This window comes from Amblyomma mixtum, chromosome 8, assembly GCF_055824585.1.
Source record: "Amblyomma mixtum isolate Tamu chromosome 8, ASM5582458v1, whole genome shotgun sequence".
NCBI lineage: Eukaryota > Metazoa > Arthropoda > Arachnida > Ixodida > Ixodidae > Amblyomma > Amblyomma mixtum.
Window position 1 is genome coordinate 95,388,547 of NC_143019.1, and position 20,646 is coordinate 95,409,192.

Consider the following 20,646-nt stretch of genomic DNA (forward strand, 5'->3'; position numbering starts at 1 on the left):
TCTCGGCGATCTTATCTCTTAAAATGCCCGGTGCGAGATTCGTTAACGATTCCTATCCTGGTGCATTCTTTTACATATTTGCTATTGGACACCCCGCTCTGCTTACAAGGGCTGGTTACTGATACTGTTCGGTCGCTGATAGACCTGTTGCGACTGAGAGCCGCTACCGTTGGCGTAGGGCAAAAGAAAACAAGCTGCGAACGGTACAATGCGTGACCCCTTTTTCCCTGCAACCGCAATGAAGGACCGTATACTCACCAAAATTGGTTTAACGGTGTTTCACTTACGTTATTTACAAAATTACCGCAGGCCTAGAATGCACAAGCAGGAGACGTCCTTAAAACTGGTGGAATGTACTAACACCACACGCAGAACGCTGGTAATTAACCATGAAAAAGCAACGCGCAGTACAACACATGACTCTTCAGTCGTTGGATGACAAAAAAGGTCAATTCATCAGTAGGGCGTTCTATTCTGAACTCGTTCAAGGCAAAAAATGGCTGGGGTTCAACGTGTCTTGAACTTAGTTATAGGAGCGAAAGCTCTGTTAACCATGGTCTGCACTGCCTCAAATCAAATTTCAAGGTCAAGGTCAAGTGCCCAGTGGTCATAGTCATCCCTTAGCAAAAACTAATACGTTTGGAATATGCGGTGGACTATTTAAAATGTATTTTAAACATATTTTGTATTCATGAATGCACTAAAAATATGTCGGAAATACGTTTCTGAAATTTCATGCTTGGTATTCGAAATATATTTTTAAAATGTGCCAAAAATACCTCACTTAAAGCATACTTCGAGCACTTTTCAAATACGTGAAAAAATATGTATGCAGTTTTAGCATCTTGTCAGTGCATTAAAAGTGTATTTCCGGAAATATGAAATTAATTCATCAAAAGTATACTTCAATTCTAGAAAACGGGCAGCCCTTGTAAACGTATATGTATGCAGTTTTAGCATCTTGTCAATGTATTAAAAGTGAACTTTCGTAAATATGAAATTAATTCATCCGAAATATACTTCAATTCTAACAAACGGGCAGTCCTTTTAAACGTCGTTGCACACTTCTAGCTGCCGTTGAACAGTCGAGTGCTCGAAATCGCGTTTCGGGAAATGGCATTTGCGTGTCGTCAATGTATTTGAAGTGTACTTCCGTAAATACGCAATTAATTCGTCCAAACAAGATCAAAATTCTAGCAAATTGGCAGTCCGCATTAGCATGTTTGCAGCGCACTACAAGCTGTCGTTGAACAATCTAACGCTCAAAATCGAGTTTCGGGACATCGCATTTTGGTGCTGGCCATCTATTTAAAGTGTACTTTCGCAAATACGCAATTAATCCGTCTGAAGTATATTTAAATTCTAACAAGTGGGTTGTCCGCGTAAACATATTTGCATTACACTTCAAGCTACCGTGGAACAATCTAGGGCTCGAAATAACGTTTCAGCGAAGAGTGAAAACTTTCCCTTCCTTGTCATCCTTTCGTTTATGGTAAGTTCTAGCAGGAAGGTGATCACCACTTATACCCCTGCTACAAGGGCGCTTCGAATGCCTTCCAGCCGAATGTCATCTAATGATGCTACACGTGTTCTCTCTAAGGGAGTGCTTGAAGATAATATTACGCCAATGATATTAACCGCGTCAGCATGAAATTTCCCCGGGAGTGCGCCGATGAGGACGACTGCACTCATACTGTTGTTTACATCGCTTGTTTACATAACATACAACGCAATCTGCGCTTTCGTTCTATTAAACAATCTGTTTTCTTTTTTACTGGTTGTACTCGTGCTTGTTTACGCAGTGCGACAATGTGTGGGAAGCGATGATGCCATCGCACGCCTGAGAAAGCCGGGTTGTTGGCATCGCGCAGGACTGGCGCTTCTCGCTTCTTGTCCCGGCTTTCTCCGACGTGACCAGTACTTTTTTTTAAACTACTTTATCGAGAAGTATGTCTGGCGACTGTTCGCTTTAACTGAAACGGCCTAACTTGTTATCCACAAGCTAGCGACGGCGACGACGCTGCTGGCCGTAAAGACTGAGCTCCATGTACGCGAAAAAGTAAGCGACGCGACGAGGCGGCGCGGCGACGACGGCTGGCTGTCGCTCCTTCGCCCACCGGCCAAACTCCATGCATAGCGACAACGCGAACGCGAAACGGAGACGGCGATCAGTGTTGCTGGCATAATACAACGCAAAGCTGTTTGCGTTTATAACAAGAGTCACATTATTTGCAAGGATTACAATTTTGTGCAGAAAAATGTCAACTAAAACGTGTTTACAGCTTTGTCATTGTATGTCATTGCATGTCATTTTATGTTATTGTCACGGGCGCCGCCTTGTTGCCTGAACGTGGGGCGCACACCTGTTTGAACCTCGCGCGCTCTCTGACCTCAAACGACGCATACTCGCTAAGCCTAGCAGCACAGTAAACACAAGCAATCTGAAAATCTGGGGTGTTTTATCGCTAAAATTTTGTGGTTGACGCAAGTTCAGAGAAAGCGAAAGCTTCGTGAGCATTTAGTTTGCCCTGAACGTGGGGCACAGCGTAGCGACAACGACGAATCGGTGGTGAAGCAAGATTCCCGGCCAGAGCCAGCGCCATCTTTGCCAGAGCCGGCAAGAGGCTCGGTAGTGACGTACGCTGCCAGGTTAGCTGCTATTGGCTAATCGCGTTGGCAACTTCCGGGCGACGAGCGAAATTTTCTGTGAGTGCAGATCCGAGCGACAGGACAAGCGACACGGGTATTTCGCTTCGCGCGACGGTGCCGCTCGTCGCTTGCCGCTGTCGCGTTCGCGTGAGTTTTCGCGTACATGGAGTTCAGCCTTAAAGCACTGCTCGGCAGTCTGGGTCACACCGGTGATTCCCGTTCATCGTACGCGTGCCCTGCGATGTAAGCAATAGTTTATTTCAGGTCACTGTTGCCAAAACTACACCTGGTGACCATTTGCATACCCTAAAGCTTGTGATTCGCTCTTCACAACCGCCGAAATCACAGATCCAACCCTGCGAACTCGCTGGGCCTAGCCGTCGCGGAAGGGAACAGAGCCGTCGTCGATTGAAATTGATTTGGCAAGCGCTTATCGCTGGTGAGTGTTCAGGTGTGCACACGTGAAATATAGCCGTTCGTTTCGCTCATTTAGAAGCGCGAGCATATACACACCGCCGCCTCATCACCGTGCTCTCGCTCAGCCGCCGACAAGGCTGACCGTCCGCCGACCGGATTCGTCGGTGTCGTTGGCCTGAAAAACGTGTCCTTCTAGAATCATATTATAGTAAACCAGATATTTCACTATAATTACATGCTGTTGTTCAGCATGATATATACTGTCGTTGTCGGACGAGTGTGACCGCCGTCGTCGTCGTCGCTGTACACTGAAAACGAGCTGAGGCTTTCGAATGCGTTTCGAAAGTGTCGTGCAGCACCGCGGCAGTCAGTCGAGTCCGAATGTCATTTCTATTCTCGAATGTCATTCCACTCAATGTCATTCGAACATTTCCGTGTGAGAACGTGATAGCATTATACCAGCAAAAGCGCCTTGGGTACTTCTGGGTCCGAATAAGCCAGCGGAAAGGACCCCGTCTGGCAGGGCAGACCGGCTCCCTTACACGCCCATGTATCTGTTGGTTGACAGTTCGACTCCTGACCTGGGCCTGACGCAAGTTTCAACTAGCAATTCCGTTCTCAATTAACCCCAGATTCGAACGCGACCAGTAGGGTACTTCTGCGATAATTTGGCAGTCTACAGTATTTGCGCAAAAAAAGGCCTCACCGTGCAAAAAAGTGCGTCGCTTTCGCTGGGTATATATACCGCAAGCCAAGCATAGAGCTTGTCGTAGGATTTGTTGTTTGCTGTGTCACTGTCGTCTTGGTGTGCTGTGTGTAGGTATCTGCCGTTCCCATTCAATCACGTGACTTCTAATATCAGACTACTGTTAATTAATGATAAATACGCGTGTAAGATTTGTTCTCCAGTTGAAGAATTAACCCGGGTCATGCCATGGAGCCGCCCAGTAGACTTTTTTTAAGCCCGAGTAAACACATTTTTAATGTATTAAATGTATATTTTTACTATATTGCTAATGTATATTTTTATTATATTTTTAATGCATTATAAATATATTAAGCGGGCAAAAATGTACTTTGCACGTATTTTTAAGAACGTTTAAAATATTATTCCTAGTATACTTAGAAAGCATTCGTATTGCAGTTTAAGCCTAGGGACAAAAAATGCGAAATAAATATGAAATTAATACAATACGTTTGAAATGCATTTTTAGCACATCCTCTTTTTCGCTAAGGGATATGATCACGTGGCCATGCTACCATAGCTTGGACCATAATACCCCGCAGTTAAATTCGGCTTGATCATTTGAGGCATTGAATGTCATTGTTTCATCCACATCGAAACCGGAAATTGTACTCCGAGGAGTAAAGCTCTCGCTATAAAAAAAAAACTAATAAAATATATACACGTGAGCTCGTGTAAGTACTGGCGATATGCTACGGTAATGATTATGGCGCATTGTTTGGTGCAGTCTTTGAAGACGTAATCAATGGGATTAAATGCGGTGTTCGCAAAATATTTAGACATTTAAGAAAACGTAGTCACGCTTTCTGCTTTCAGCAAGTAGTTCCAGGTACGTGAACAATTGTGTCATCTGCTTTCAGCACAAGGGTCGCACTGCTGACTGGACGCTACCCGTACAAGCTGGGAATTCAGGTACGTTCATCCCGCTCGGTTTACACTGCCACACGAGACGAAAAGCAGCATCCGGGAGAGAATGTGGCAACGCTGTTCTTACTAACAGGATAATTTCAACCGCCCACGAAGGCTGAGCGCATATGGAAGTTGGAAAAGAAGGTGCAGGTGACAAAAAACACTGACGGCCTTGTTAATGTCTCTCCTCGCTGATTCCGTATACTTGCGGGCTACGAGTGCTCGTTAGACCTTGCTCTTCACTACTCGGAATGTTATTTTAGCAGCTTACTCTGACCGCCGCGCTACACGTGTTATTACTTGAGAAGAGCATATGTTATTAGCGAACCGGGAGGACGCTGAAAGAGCACAAGCTAACATGCCTAGTGGTGGAGGTATTTTTATCTGCATTTACAAAAGTTCTTCGGACGTCGCTTGCTAAAGATCGAGACTGGAAACTGCGTTTTTTCGCCACCCGTAGCCAGAGCACTGGAAACGGCTGCTTCGAAAGCACCTCGATGGAGGCAGTGCACAGTCCATTGCAATCAAATATAAAAGAAACGGCGTTTCCGAAAAATTCTAAATTACGCTTGACGCACACATCCTGAAGCTACCTGATACAACGTAGGAAAAGTGTTACAGCTAACATCTGTTTGTTCGTGCAGCACAGACACACTGGGCGTGACGCCTTGTCTTGTTACCTTTAATAAAACGGACCTCTGTGTTAAAGACACCGACGCGATTTTCCTGTCAGATATTTACTTTCAGTTACACGATAAGAATGTCGGTCACCATGCTTTCAATATTTGAGTGGTTGCATAATCTTTCTCAACCTTTTTGCCCTAAAAGTACACGACCGTACTCACGCCACACAGGTTACAAATTAACTTGTTTTGCCCTGTGGGTTTTTAAGTGGACACAGGCCACCACCCACCGCGGGTTCGAGCTTCGCGCGAGCCAAGGGCCCCGATCAGCCGTCACCACACACCACTGGGACACCGATGCGGCGCACTCAACCTCCGCTGGGAGGAGAGCGATTCGCCGCAAAGAAATAGGCCTCCAAGTTCACAAAGGAGACGTTTATTCATGTCGTCCTCTAGCAGATACACAAACACTCAATAGTCACCCCGTCCCGGGGGCGCGCGAGGAGCAAGGCTCCGCTGCGCGCACGAAGCGACTCGAGCAATGCGCGCCGCTAGCACGCCGCTGCAGGAGAATGTCCCCGTGGCAGTACTGTGATCTCTCTCTCGTGTCGACCGTTGGGCCGGTTGCGAGAGAGAGTGGGCAATAAACGCAAGGTACGCCTGTCTGAGGTCGCTGGACCCCGAGTGACAGGCTCGAGCCGCTGCAGGTCAGAGGACACGTGCGGGCGAGCTCGAGTAAGCACTGGTCCGAACGGCAACGGCCGGCACGGACAAAACAGTAGCGTACGCACCTTACGATGTCTCGGAGGGATCTCTCTCTCTGGGCCCCGCTCGGACGGTCGCGCGGTGCGCGGCCGCCCCAAAGCGGATCCCAAATTCCCGCCAAAAGGCGCCAATGGCAAAGGCCCTTGGGGAGCCGGGGCGGAGCTGTGGCTAAATGACAGTGATTAGTCACTCAGCCGCCTCTCCACCGCCTGAGGCGGGAGCAAGGGAAAGAGGAGAAACAACGCGGGAGGCCGGCAGAGCCGCGCAAAGGCGACGGCGGAAAGCCAGGATTCCCACATCCCCCTCTCCTTAAATGCCTTCCTACCCATCGGCAAAGCACGCGGCCAAAATAAAGAAATCAATACACAAAAAATAAGCTACACTTCAGTTCCAAAAATAAAGAAATGAATACACAAAAAAAACTAGCTATATTTCAGTCCCAGCCAGAACAACGTAAGAAAACAAAGGAAAATAAGGCAAACAAACAAACACTGCCATACGCTTCAGTAAATCAAAACAGCTTGCAGATTATATACACGGTACACAAGAAGATGTGAATACAACTGTAGAGCTATGTGACAGGTGGATGTCAGCCTCAAAGTTCGATGGTACGGCCCACTGGGCCGGTCGGCGACTCACCGCTCGCAGACTTCAAGTTGAACGGGTTGGGAGGGCCGACGACTGATGGCGGTCTTCTTTCCGTTGATGTAGGGTGCGTTGATGACGACGGGGCCGCGGCAGAGCACTGACCTCGCGCCCTTGGACACGACATCACGTTCGGCACAAGAGAGTTAGTGCACCCCCTTCACGCCGGCTGAAACGGGCGAGGACGTTCGGCGGCGTCCTGATGTGTAACCTTGGCCACAGCGAGGGGTCATTCTCATCCTCGCGCTCACGCAGAAGAACACAACGGCACAACTCCCAGGTGGCACCTTGGTTCATGGTTACGCGTGCACACAGCCACAGCCACAAACACGCATACACCGGCACGTGCGCGGACGCTGGTCGGCAACAACGATCCCCCCATCAGAAGCGTTCAGAGGCGCCGCGGCGGGGCTCAAAGGGTGCACTTTCCGCCCCCCATCGCCCCAAACGCCCCGCCAACTTCCCCTCCGTACGGGCCGCACAAAACTCGCGCACCGCGACACACGGCTCCTTAACGAGCCAACCACCCACAGTCGGGCCGGAAATGAGAAAAGGCGCGCTGTACAAACGACACCTAATCCAATCTATTCCTTCTAGAAGATAAGAGCAAGCACGAGCGGGCTGAAGTTTGCCTATGTACATCTCGGTACGTTAGAACAAAAATAGACGAACCAGCAGGAAACGAAAGTGGCTAGAAAACTGACTCAAGCAAAACAAATAAATGAATAGATAAACACACAAGGCTGGAACTGAGCATGATGCAAAAACAAAAAAAAATAACACACCGTGCTTCGCCTAGGTAGGGCCTGACGAGAAAGCTCGCCAGCTAGCTGGGGCTGCGTGCCTTCGGTTCCGGAAAAGTCCGCCGTCCGGCATCAATCACACCGGTGACCGTCGCCTCAGATTGTACCGGTGCTCCGTACGCTTGCGTTCCGCAGCACCAGTTGTGCCTTTGCGCTTGCCTTTGATACCAATGGGTACCGGCGCAAGCTCGTCAGACCGTGACGCGTAGGCCTTCAGGTCTGCGATGTGGGCACGGCTGGTTTTCCCCGTAAGGGGATCCTCCAGCAGGTACGCGAGTGGCGACCAGACTCTGACCACTCGGTACGGACCAAGCCACTTAGGAGCGAGCGAGGCTGAGAACCCCTTGCTCGCATCGCTAAGCACGTGGTTGCGCTTCAGGACAATATCACCCACCTGAAAAGTCAGGCGGCGGTGCTTGCGGTCATATTGAGCCTTCTGTTGGGCTCTGGCTGCCGCCAAACTCTGCCTTGCTCTGTTGAGAGCCCGACCAAGCCGGTCCCGAAGCGTCGACGCATAAGCAGAGCAGTCTGCCCGCGTCTGCTCATCCCCGAGCTGGCTCTGCACGACGTTTGACATCGGATTCGCCAGCTCCCTCCCGAAATTGAGGAAGGCGGGAGAGAAACCAGTTGAGCGATTCTCAGCTGTTCGGATGGCGAACGCGAACTCACTCAAATGGTCTGCCCAATCCTTTTGACACTCGGCAAAGGCCGCAAGCATTGGCTTGAGCGTTCGGTTGATTCGCTCGGTCAAGTTGGACTGGGGGTGGTAGGGTGAAGTGGTGTAGTGCTCGATTCCGAGGGAACGGCACGTGTTACCGAACACCCGAGCGGTGAAATAGGACGCATTGTCCGTGATCAGTCTTTCCGGAAAGCCGAACCGACAGAACACTTCCTGGAGTTTATCCAGCACCGCTCGTGCTGACACTTTTGGAAGGGGGTACAACTCAACCCATTTGGAAAAGTGGTCAGCGACTACCATCAGGTAAATGAACCCCTGCTTGCTCCTGGGGAAAGGCCCCATCAAATCGCAGGTGGCCATCTGCCACGGACGCACACTGTCAATCGGTTTCATCATTCCAGGCGGCTTGCCGCCCCGTGACTTCACCGCTTGACAGACGTGGCAGGAACGGCAATAGCGGAAAATGTCACGCTTCATGCCGGGCCACGTCACCGATTGGCTCAGTTTTGCAAAAACTTTGGAGCCACTCAGATGACCGGCCAGTGGTTCGTCATGAGAGAATCTCAACAGTGCGCCTCTCAGACTTTTGGGGATAACCACCTTAAACGGGTCGATGGACTCGTCATCGGTGGCTATGTACTTCAGCACGAGCCCGTCATTGTCCAGCAAATATGAATCCCCGGGGTTCGCCGCGACACACGCTGGCTTCTGCCCCCCTGCGCCCGCTACAATACCAGTAGAGTCACGGCGCTCCGTCTCCCTGAGACCGTCGCTCACCTCGCGACAAAAGGGGTCATTTTGCTGGGCTTTCAGTAGCTCTTTACGGCTGAAAACGATTCCAGTCATCCCAGAGGGGAGCCTGGTCTCGTCCCCACTCAGGTTTGCAGCCAAAATTTCCGTTCGCGTCGGCAACTCCGAGGCGCTCACGAAGAGCTTTGCCTCTCGTCCGCTTTGCGAAGCGCTGCTTGCCTGGTTAGCGGAATGGGTTAACCCGTTTCCGGGCTCCCCCTCCTTGCCGCCCGGCGGCTCGTCCGCTGTTTCGCCCCCTCCGCCTACAGGCGTCAAGGCGCCGCTGGCGAGTGGGGCACGGGATAGCGCGTCAGCTACCACGTTTGTGCTCCCCTTTCGATACTGCACCGAAAAGTCGTAATGCTGTATCAGGAGAGCCCAGCGCGCCAGCCGACCCGCAGGCTCGCGGAGCCGCATCAGCCAACTGAGCGCACTGTGGTCTGTCTGCACCACGAATTGCGTTCCATCAAGGTAGACGTCAAATTTGCGCAGTGCAAACACGATGGCGAGGCACTCCTTCTCGGTCACGGAATAGTTCCTCTCCGAGGGCAGCAAGGAGCGGCTGGCAAAGGCCAGCGGTTGCAGCACGCCATCGAATTCCTGTAGGAGAACTGCTCCTAAACCCAGATCGCTCGCGTCAGTCTGGACTACGAACTGTCTGGTGAGGTCGGGTAGCCTGAGCTGCGCTGTCTCGGCAATGGCACTAGACAGGAGGCGAAAGGATCGCTCTTGCTCGGGTCCCCATCGCCACGCTGCAATCTTTCCCAAGAGCTTGGTCAAGGGTGCCTGCACGCGGGCACAGGACGGGATGAACGACCGATAAAAATTGGCCATTCCCAGAAAACGGCGGAGGCCGCGTACGTCCTTGGGCGCGGGAAATTCGAGTATGGCTCGAAGTTTCTCCGCATCAGGCTCAATGGAGCCCTCGCCCAGCGTGAACCCTAGTAACTGAACCCGGGTCCGCGCTATTTGGGCTTTCGCAGGATTCAAAGTCATCCCAGCAGCCCGTACCCTCTCGAGCACGTCGGCAATGTGGCCTAAGTGCTCATCGAAGGTTCGTGAATAAATCACGATATCGTCCAGGTAGCACATGGCGTGGGACCATTTCGCTTCCCCCAGGACGCGGTCCATGAGCCTCTGAAAAGTCGCAGGACCATTTCAGAGACCAAAGGGCATACGAGTGAACTCAAACAGCCCTCTGTGACACGTGAACGCGGTCTTAGACCGGTCAGTGTCAGCCATCTGGACCTGTAGGTAACCTTTGGAGGCATCTAGCGTGGAAAAGTACTGCGCGCTGCCCAGGTTTCCTACGATTGAGCTGATCGTCGGGAGCGGATAGGCATCCTTGCGAGTCAGCGCATTCAGACGGCGATAATGCACACACAAACGGTGGCTGCCATCTTTCTTAGGCACCAACCCCACCGGAGACGCCCAGGCGCTGGACGAGCGGCGGATAATGTCCGCCGACAGCATCTCATCCAGCAACCCATCAATCACCTGCCTTTTCGCAAGGCTGACGGGTCTAGGGTTGCACTTCAAAGGAAGCGTCTCCAGTGTGGATCTTGTGGCTCACTAAAGTGGTACAGCCAGGTTGATCCGTGAAGAGCTCATCGTACTGACGCAATAGCGCTGTCAAACGAGCCTTCTGTGTGTCATCCAATGTTACCGCACAGGCGGCCAGCGGATGTGGTGTCTGGTCGTGCCGCGCCGCTCGGTCCCAAAGGGGAGGCTGAACGACGGAACGCTCGACACAAGGGCGTGGCCCTGTCCGCTGAGCGTGGCACTCTCCGAACGCCTTCACTGCGCAGGCAGTTACTGACGCCGGTGGGCTAATGAACGGCTTAAGCTGGGAAAATGGTCCGTCGCGATAGCCGCCAATCGCAATGTCCACCACGATCCCGGTTTTCAGGAGAAAGTCCCGTCCGAGAATCATGGGCACACTGAGCCCTGGGAGATGGATGAAACGCGTGCGTCTCGTCCGCTCTCCCCACCTGACAGTCAGCCTCGCGGCGCCAGCCGAATGGGCTACGCCTTTCGCAAGGTTGAATGCCGTACGGCAGTCCCGCAAGCGCACAGAGTGCTTTTGCAAGTGGGACAACACCTCTTCACCGAACAAGGAAGCGCTGGCTCCCGTATCCAGTAACGCCGAAAATTCGCCGCCAGCAATGGTGACCGGAATAAACGGCGCGTGCGCATTAGCAAGGCAGCTTGCTCTGTACGCAGAGGGAATTAGCAGAGATTGGGCCGGTGGTCCCTTTACGACCGACCCCCGCCGCCGTTTCCCTGCCTCGCAGGAGGCCTGGCTACGGTGCATTCTCTTGCTAAGTGGCCCCTCTCTTGGCAGCGGAAACAGCGCACCCCGCCGCGAGCTTGGTCGCGGGACAATGGCGCCTCTCCCTGCCTGGGTCCGCCCGCTGCACGACCAAAGGGTCGGCCGAGTCGGGTTTCCCCCTCCGCTGTGCGTTGGAGCGCTTGGCGCCCCTCAGCACGCGCTTCAGAAAACGGTGCAGCGCAGGCTGCTCGTCTCCCGTACGAGTAGGGATCGAGAGCTCTGTCGCTCAACTCCCATGCCTCGTTTTGCCCGCTAACAGCTGCAAAGGCAGGTTGTGCGGGTGGTCGCCGGTTGGGTAAGGGCAAGGCCCCTCTTCATGCACAGCGTGGCTCAAGGGCCTCGCTTTCCGGCGGTGGCGGACGATAGGCGCGCGCGGCGAGAAGGTCGCCTTGAATGCGCTTTGCCTCGGCGGCCAGCTCCTCCAAATCTCGGAATCGGCCGCCGCGCAGGTAAGCCGAAAAGGTCGGATGTGCCTGCCTGATCGTCCTTTCGACACGCTCCTCTTTCGAGGCTCTGGGCTCGGCGATTGAGAAAAGGTCTTCCATCGCACGAACATACTCTTGCAGCGACTCATCCGGAGCCTGAGTACGGAGCTCCCGCTCTCGCCGCATCCTACGCTCGTAGTCAGCGGGCAGGAATTCGCGCAAGAATGCTGCACGGAACTCCTCGAGAGTCGCTGCCCGGTGGCCGGAAAGACGATGCCACCGAGCTGCCGTGTCAGTCAGCGCTGCGGGGATGATGTGTGCAAGCACCACCTGCTCAGTGAGACCCATAGTTCTCTGATAATGGGTGAGGGACTCAAGGAAACCCCGGGCACTGAGTAGGTCATCATACCCGCGGTATGTTGGCATGGGCAACTTGACCGCGGGGTGAGACAACTTCGGCGTGGCCAAAAGCGTCCCAACAGCCCCTGACAGCGACTGGATCATCTGGGCAGCACTGGCTAGCAGCGCCTGCGCCCCGGCCTCAGTGGAGGTTTGGGCGGGCTGCACGAACGAGGGAGGCAAGGCTCCTAGTTCGATGGGCGGCGCGGTTTCCGCAGGGAACCGGGCCAGCGCCTCGCCGTTCCCAGAGCAGAATTGACTGCTCGCGGGGCACGGCTGCTGCTGTTCGAAACTGCCGGTTGCGGCAGCGTGAAACGAACTGCTTTCGCACTGGGCGGAAAGCGTGCACAGCTGAGGCATGTGACCAGCGGATGCACCGCAGGGTGCTTCCGATACAGCTCCAATGGGAGCCGCGTGGTCGACATTTTGGGTTGTGTCGCCGTAAACCCCAATGGGGGCCGCGGCCAACCACGGTGTCTGGCTATTCGAAGGAACAGCAGCCAGCGGATCAAACGACGCTACAACTCCGTAGGGAGCCGACATGTAGCTGCAGAGTGCCCCGCTGGGGGTAGACATGGTGCGCAAGCGTGATCGGCAAGGCGACCTGCTCGGCTAATATGTCATCAAAGGCGTAAGCGCCAATGACTTAGCACGTTGGGCGCTAGTTGTGGGTTTTTAAGTGGACACAGGCCACCACCCACCGCGGGTTCGAGCTTCGCGCGAGCCAAGGGCCCCGATCAGCCGTCACCACACACCACTGGGACACCGATGCGGCGCACTCAACCTCCGCTGGGAGGAGAGCGATTCGCCGCAAAGAAATAGGCCTCCAAGTTCACAAAGGAGACGTTTATTCATGTCGTCCTCTAGCAGATACACAAACATCAATAGTCACCCCGTCCCGGGGGCGCGCGAGGAGCAAGGCTCCGCTGCGCGCACGAAGGGACTCGAGCAATACGCGCCGCTAGCACGCCGCTGCAGGAGAATGTCCCTGTGGCAGTGCTGTGATCTCTCTCTCGTGTCGACCGTTGGGCCGGTTGCGAGAGAGAGTGGGCAATAAACGCAAGGTACGCCTATCTGAGGTCGCTGGACCCCGAGTGACAGGCTCGAGCCGCTGCAGGTCAGAGGACACGTGCGGGCGAGCTCGAGTAAGCACTGGTCCGAACGGCAACGGCCGGCACGGACAAAACAGTAGCGTACGCACCTTACGATGTCTCGGAGGGATCTCTCTCTCTGGGCCCCGCTCGGACGGTCGCGCGGTGCGCGGCCGCCCCAAAGCGGATCCCAAATTCCCGCCAAAAGGCGCCAATGGCAAAGGCCCTTGGGGAGCCGGGGCGGAGCTGTGGCTAAATGACAGTGATTAGTCACCCAGCCGCCTCTCCACCGCCTGAGGCGGAAGCAAGGGAAAGAGGAGAAACAACGCGGGAGGCCGGCAGAGCCGCGCAAAGGCGACGGCGGAAAGCCAGGATTCCCACAGCCCTTAATCGCTCTTAAGTGAAATTGCAGATGTTTACAAAGTTTAGTCGCTCCTTGTTAATTATGCGTCACAGCAGAGCCACGTCGCAGCTTTTTCACGCTTGAAAAAGCTAGGAAGTGCGGCAGTACAAATATTCGGGAGAGTTTGTAAAGATTTGTTACGACCAATGGAGCTCAAACAGAAGTACAGCTATTATCCTGCCGTTTTTTTTTTCCCTTTCCCGCCGCATTCATAGCAATCGTTTTCTGTTATTTTTCCCGCAGCTCTGCACCACTGCAGTTAATCTTCAGTTCTTCAAACTCTTTTCTTTGTCCGGAAATTATTCGTACGTTTCCATAGTTTCTTCTTTTCTCTGACTTGCTTTTTATCTGCACAGCTGAATAAGCCGGAAATGAAACCTGCTAAGGATAACGGGTGATAATGCGAACTTCTCTTGTTTTCGCTGTTTAAATGAAAAGCGCTGTTTATATGCATTTCGCTTCTCGAAGGAAGCGAACTCTAGAGATGCTTTGAATAGTGCCATCTGTCGAGTGAGTCTGAGCTCGTTCCATCTCCACCGTAGTTCTTGTAGGCACCAAGCAATTTAACCTTTCGCAGGCTCACTTCGATTTACTTGTTCAGCCCTTGTTGGCGCTGCTGGTAAACTCATAAGTCTTTACGGCGCAAGTATCACCGATTTGTACCTGTAGAAACAAGTTCTTCTGTTGAGCGGGTGCATGGTGCTGAGCCACTACCACCACAAGCTACAATCATTCTTCATTTGTCAGTAACTGTATACAAACAGGCAGTACCGCGCGGCTCGGACCAGAGTTGTGAGAGGGGTTTGGTTTGGTTTGGTTTATTGGGGTTTAATGTCCCAAAGCAACTCAGGCTATGAGGGACGCCGTAGTGGAGAGCTCCGGAAATTTCGACCACCTGGGGTTCTTTAACGTGCACTGACATCGCACAGTACACGGGCCTCTAGAATTTCGCCTCCATCGAAATTCAGCCGCCGCGGCCGGGATCGAATCCGCGTCTTTCGGGTCAGCAGCCGAGCGCCGTAACCACTGAGCCACCGCGGCGGGGCTTGTGAGAGGGGTTTAAATACTTATTAATCTCATTAAAGCATTGAAGCAAAGCCCAAAATCGGACATATCCGGAGGATCAGTGAGCTTCAGTACCAGTTACTATATTATACTTAACAGGGTCAAAAAATGTCGTATTTCTTGACTCGAAAACGCCTGGTTTTAATGTGTTCGCATTGTGCGTTCCGATGTTGTACAGCGTATGTAAATGAGAAAGCGCCATACTTAGTTGCAATACGGCAGGCTCCATGAGCCGCTGTAGGTTATTGAGCGCTATGAACAATGTTGCGTTGTAGAAGTGTTATTGTTAGAGAAATTGTTATAATCTTCAGCATTTTAAGTAATAAATTGGTAATGCGATACTGGATGCTTTTGTCGGTTGTTCGAATATTATTGTGCTGAAATGCGAAATCAAAGAAATCTAGATTTTTGTAAAAACAACGTATAATGCTTAAAACAGTATTCTGTATACAGTGTGGCACTGTCCTTATTAACGCCCAGTTCACGCATACGCTTCAGGACCTCTGGGGCGTGGGTACGTGTTTCAACAGGAATTATTTCGCATTTACAGGAACATATGAGGAGACGATGCTGCCTAGTAAGGGTCCCGGCTACTGCTTCTCACTGAGCTGAACAGCATAACAAGACTAACAACTTTGTTCGCGACACAACACAGCTGTAACACGCAACACAACTCATAATGCAGCGTGTCAGTGAATGCCGAATCTCTCCCTTCGATTCTATGAATTGTGATTATATGACACGCGATGCGGCGGGTCACGGTGATAACCGAGGCGTCGCATCAATGACGATTGGCTCTTAGTAGTTTTAATGGGGATGGCACCGTTACAATATGACCCGCCTTTGTATGCGCAGGGCCATGGGATCCGCCCCCTCGAGCCTAACGGCTTGCCGCTGGGGGTCACCACGCTGCCCGAGGAGCTCAAGCAGAGAGGATACGCCACCCACGCATTCGGAAAGTGAGCCCCATCTTTGAAGAATGTTGTTTGTTGGGTGGTCGTAGACTGACTACTATAGGTGTCTGCTACAATGCCCGCTTTTTCTGTCAGGAACGAGCGGTCTGGTTTTCGCTTACGACGAGTAAAAGAAAGTACTGCTGCCCAATATAAAACAAATGGACTTCTGGTGCCTTCATTCTGCTCGCGCAACATATTCTACAAGAATGCACGGTATAACGAAGTTCTTTGCACACTGAAGGCGGTGAAGTAGAAGGCGATGTCTCCTGAACTTCAGGGCAATTTTTAAATATTATCTTTACAAAATTTGAATGTTTTCATATATCTGTAATCATGCACTTTCAGTCCCGATTTTGCTTTCATACGTTACTGCATGCTGTACTCTTCATCAGTCTGCGCACTTGCTTCGAGGTACAACGAAAAGCGAGTTTAGACGCAACGGATTGTGCATGGCCTTCGGACAAATCAGCGCAGAGTAACGAAATCCCGTAAGACTTAAACACTAGTGCGCGACATTTCACAGCAGTTATGCAATGTGAACAAAACCCATGTTACTGGAAAGTTGCAGCTGAAAAAAAAAAAATCGAACCTTTCCGGTACCCCAGAGGCACGCCCACGGGGGCACACATGAATATGACAATCCTGTGCCTCGTGTCGCAAGGAATCAGAATATGATATAGAATTAAATGAAGCATGGGAATATGACTTATTCAGCTAATGCCCGAAACTAAAGAGGTAACATCGCTGGCATTAAGAATACAGGAGTTTAACGTTGAGGGGTTAACGCCGCAATTTTTCATCAGGCCGTCTCAATAGAGTCGAACCTCGATATATCGTACTCGAAGGTAATCGAGAAATATTCGATGTATCTATAATTCGATATAAAAATGGCAGTAGGTAAGGTTGTCTATAACTTAGAAGCAAGAATACATCGCGTCCACGCTAATGGCGCTCTTCTTGCTGCGACGTGCCACCAAGTGTCGTCCTGGAAGCGCATTCTAAACAAGAATTAGCCTTTATGGGGCTAAAAAGGCAATAAGTCTCCCTTTTGGGGGCAAGGTAAACTGCCCAAGTTTCGGAGTACATTTCGATCACTAAATAAACCGAAGGCATACTCTTGGCAACGAAGTTAGCAATGCAAGGAGGCTTTTAAGCACGGCACCCCAAGTCTCCAGGTTAGCAAATATAGGAGGTTGAAACCTCGGTTATAATCTTCGTAAGCGCTAGAACTTTGCATGTTTTGAAGACCGTAAGTATTCCGTATTTTTAGTGATGGAAATCTACCCCAGTGCTTGAGCGACAAATTCTGTCCCTAAAAGAGTGTGTGCTAGAGGACAGCTCACTCCATTTTTTACTCCCATATATAAGCTAATTCATGTTGCGAGTGCACTCTTCGCCAGGCATTGCTAGGCCTAACTCGCTGCACATCGAAGCTGCAGCGGACTCAGCTCCGAAACTGGCCACTGCTTATCATAAGATGTCTAATCATATAACCAATACTGGCCCGAAAGACGCAGTTTCGATCTGGGTCGCGGCGGTGGATGTAGACGAAATGTTAGAAGCCCGTACATTGTGCGATGTCAGTGCTCGTTAAAAAACACCAGGTGGCCGAAAATATTCGGAGCCTTCCACTACGCCGACTTTCATAGCCTGAGTCACATTGTGGCGTTCAACCCCACAAAACCATAGAATAAAACTTATTATCAATACACCTTAAATTGAATTATCACATTAAAATTAAAGTACTATAGCGATGGAAAGAAACGCGAACAATGCGGCGCCTACGCGCTCCGCCCTTGGAATTTATTTTGATCACGCTTTTACTTATAGGTGACAGCAAAAATACGCTAGGGTCGTAGTTGACGCATTCCAGGACGACTCTAACGTCTTTATCATACCACCCGAGTAAAAACTCGCGATGAAAACAAATTCCAACATCGGCGCGTGTAGGCGTCGCGTGTTTCGCGTTTCTTTCCATCACGTTAGTACATTTGGTTTTCGCAGCGAACGAAGCTCTCGCCGCTAGGCTTTGTTTAGGTTGGCTTCATTGAATGATGGCTATGGAGTGTGGTAAATAAGCGCAAGACACTGAGTGTCATTTGCAGGGACAAGAATCGCCGTTAGATATATCTAGGGCCCATCGTTTTCGGGTAAAACCCGATTTTAACCTATTCCTGCACCCCGAAGAGATTTCTTTAAAATCGGCTTAAACCAGATTGCAACACGAAAATGCACCTTCCAGTGAACGTAAACGTTTTGTCTGCACTAATCTGAATACACCGAACGAAAATTAGCAGATATTCTGTGCTTAATTGCAGATGAGTGTTTTCGGTCAAATGGAGATCTTGAACCTCTTTTAGAATGTGCTATCCAATGCATATAGGAAGCACAGCGATAAAAGACAGCATACGGTAGTACCCGGACATGTAGAATTATCGCTTCTATCGAATAGTCGCAACATAGCCTTTAAAAATCCTACGCAGAAGTATAGCATTTTTTCCCCGTGCATCGTACTCGCGTTCAGCGGAACATTCGACATGTGTAAGGCCCTTCTTTTTTGGTTTTCAATTCTCCCTGAATTCGGGGGGGGGGGGGGGGGGGCGAGGGGGGGGGGGCAAATTCTGCAAATATTTTTAGGACACATTTGGAAAAAAAAAATGGGGTTCAGCAAAAAGATGCAGATTTGACTTTTTTTCGCCTCCTTTTTTGCAGCAAATGGCAGTTTTTGATAAGCGCACGTTCTTGTGCCATATTATTTGCTCATTATTTCAAACACAAGATGAAAATAGCACGTTCCGCACAGGATACTGTTAACCACGTCACGCTATTAACAGCGATGCGTTTTTTATAAATTAGGCGTATACGTTGGTGGCCTCGGTTCGTGGCCACAACAGTCGACTACCATCAAGGCTTACAAGGCACTCTTTTGTTTTTTGAGAGAGACTACCTTGACTGACAGACTGTGATTATGTTTCCCGTTCCTTCTCTCTTCCCTCTTTAATCCCCCCATTCCCTTCCCCTGCGCAGGGTAGCCAACCGGAAACCTTTCTGGTTAACATCCCTGCCTTTCCCCTCTTCGTATCTCTCTCTCTCTCTTAGTCGTAAAACTTATTTTACGGGCAGAGCAAGGAACGCCTGTCCACGAGCGTTCCGCCCAGAAATCGGATCTAAGGCCGTTCATGCCGCTTGTTGTTATTTAGTGTACTGAAAGATGTTCCCCATAAACACCCATGCTGTTCGCAGGTGGCACCTAGGTTTCTGCAACCAGTCTCTGACGCCCACCCACCGTGGCTTCGACACCTTCCGAGGCTTCTACGTGGGCGGTCAGGACTACTTCAGCCACACGCTTTCCGGTGGCAAGACTAGTCCGACGGCAAACGGCTATGACTATCGTGATGGCGATGACGTCGACTGCGCGGCCAAAGGCGTCTACTCCACGGTGAGCATACGTACAGGCTGTAATTTTTAAGCAATCGCAAGTCATAATAATTTCGGGAGAGAACAAAAATGGTGGGGTATGTGAGGTGCAAAGCCCCGAAGCTACATGAACAAGCAACGAGAAACGCCGTAGTAAAACACTCAGGATTAATTTCGATCACCCGCTGTTCTTTGACGTGCATTGACATCGCATAGCATGCAAGTTTGTTTTTTTTTCGCCTTCATCGAATTGTATTCGTCGCGGTCGGGATTTCATCACGCGACCATGGGCTTCCCCCTGAGCTACCTCGGAAATCCGGGAAAGAACAAAAGAAATCCCTAATTCTTAAGTGAGTTTGCCTAAAAGTTGTTCATGTTTCTGGGAATGCTGGGGTAATAACTCTTGGGTTGGGAAGCAGTGCGTCCCGCCAAAACTTCAGTTTCATAGAGAGCAACTTGCTTAAGCCTACAGCCGTGTATGCGGTCGTTCGGCTAGTGGTCAGCTTGACGGGCCAAGCGACGCGCTTGTGAACTGCTTAGAGGATTGGCGGGTAGCTTTTATAGAATACCATGACACAGTAACTTACAACTACATAGAAAACACATTTCCTGCCACAGGGTACAGCTGTCAGGTTCGCTTTAGAACACCCCCTCAGAAAAAAAGAAAGTTCTCAGATGAACCTCGCACTCTTCTCTGCCATCTTCGTTGCAGACGCTCATAGCGAATCATGTGCTGTCGACCATCGAGAAGTCAAAGGATAATCAGAAGCCCATGTTCCTCTACGTGGCCTTCCAGGCAGTGCACGCCCCTCTTCAGGTTCCTAACCGTTATCGCAAGATGTGCTCAGTCTACGCAAACCCGAAGCGGAAGAAGATATGCGGTGAGTTATTCCATACGTACGGCGATAACGCTCGATCAAAACCAGATAACCTGTGATACATTTCAGACTTGAATGCTGATATCTTACAGGGATGATATTTTTCCCTCAGCAGCAAAGATTTCGAAATAACTTTTAGGTTAATTTGCTCCTATTTGTCCCGTAGTACCAATACGCTTATTTCTCATTACAGATGTAAGACGAAATTTTTTTTTCTTTCACTACGCATGCGACATGTGCAGTACTGAGTCAGCCTGCAAGCAGGCAAAGCGCCTCAGTGACTTCAGTAATCTTAGCAAATGCTTAAATAAATATATCTGAGTCAAGAGAAAAAAGGTGTTTTTTTCAAGATTCCTCTCCGAAATAAAAATGAAGGAATTCCATTTTTTCTTGCCTAGAAATGCTGGCAGTCATGGACCATGCAGTGGGGCTCATCGTCAAGAAGCTCAAGGAAGAGGATATGTGGGAAAACACCCTACTCGCTTTCATAAGTGACGTAAGAGCACTACATCATTCAAGACATTTCCTATGAGTTTAGCTATTTTCAGCCCGTAATCTACATGCAAGGCCATGTGTCTAGCCTCCGTTTTCCATCTCAAGAGCGGCGATTTTCAACAACCCCCAACGCGGTGGTTAGCGATTAGGGACTCGCATTC

At 50.7% G+C, this 20,646-nt stretch overlaps 1 protein-coding gene across 1 annotated transcript in view; it reads left to right on the forward strand.

Moving 5' to 3' along the window:
- LOC149333613 (arylsulfatase I-like) overlaps positions 1-20,646 on the forward strand; it is a 37,112-nt gene that overhangs the window by 6,824 nt on the left and 9,642 nt on the right. Inside the window, exons 3-7 of the mRNA XM_089557762.1 lie at positions 4,672-4,723; positions 15,595-15,698; positions 18,939-19,134; positions 19,825-19,993; positions 20,389-20,486. Of these exons, the coding sequence (XP_089413888.1) occupies positions 4,672-4,723; positions 15,595-15,698; positions 18,939-19,134; positions 19,825-19,993; positions 20,389-20,486 (619 nt within the window). The remainder of the gene's footprint in view (positions 1-4,671; positions 4,724-15,594; positions 15,699-18,938; positions 19,135-19,824; positions 19,994-20,388; positions 20,487-20,646) is intronic.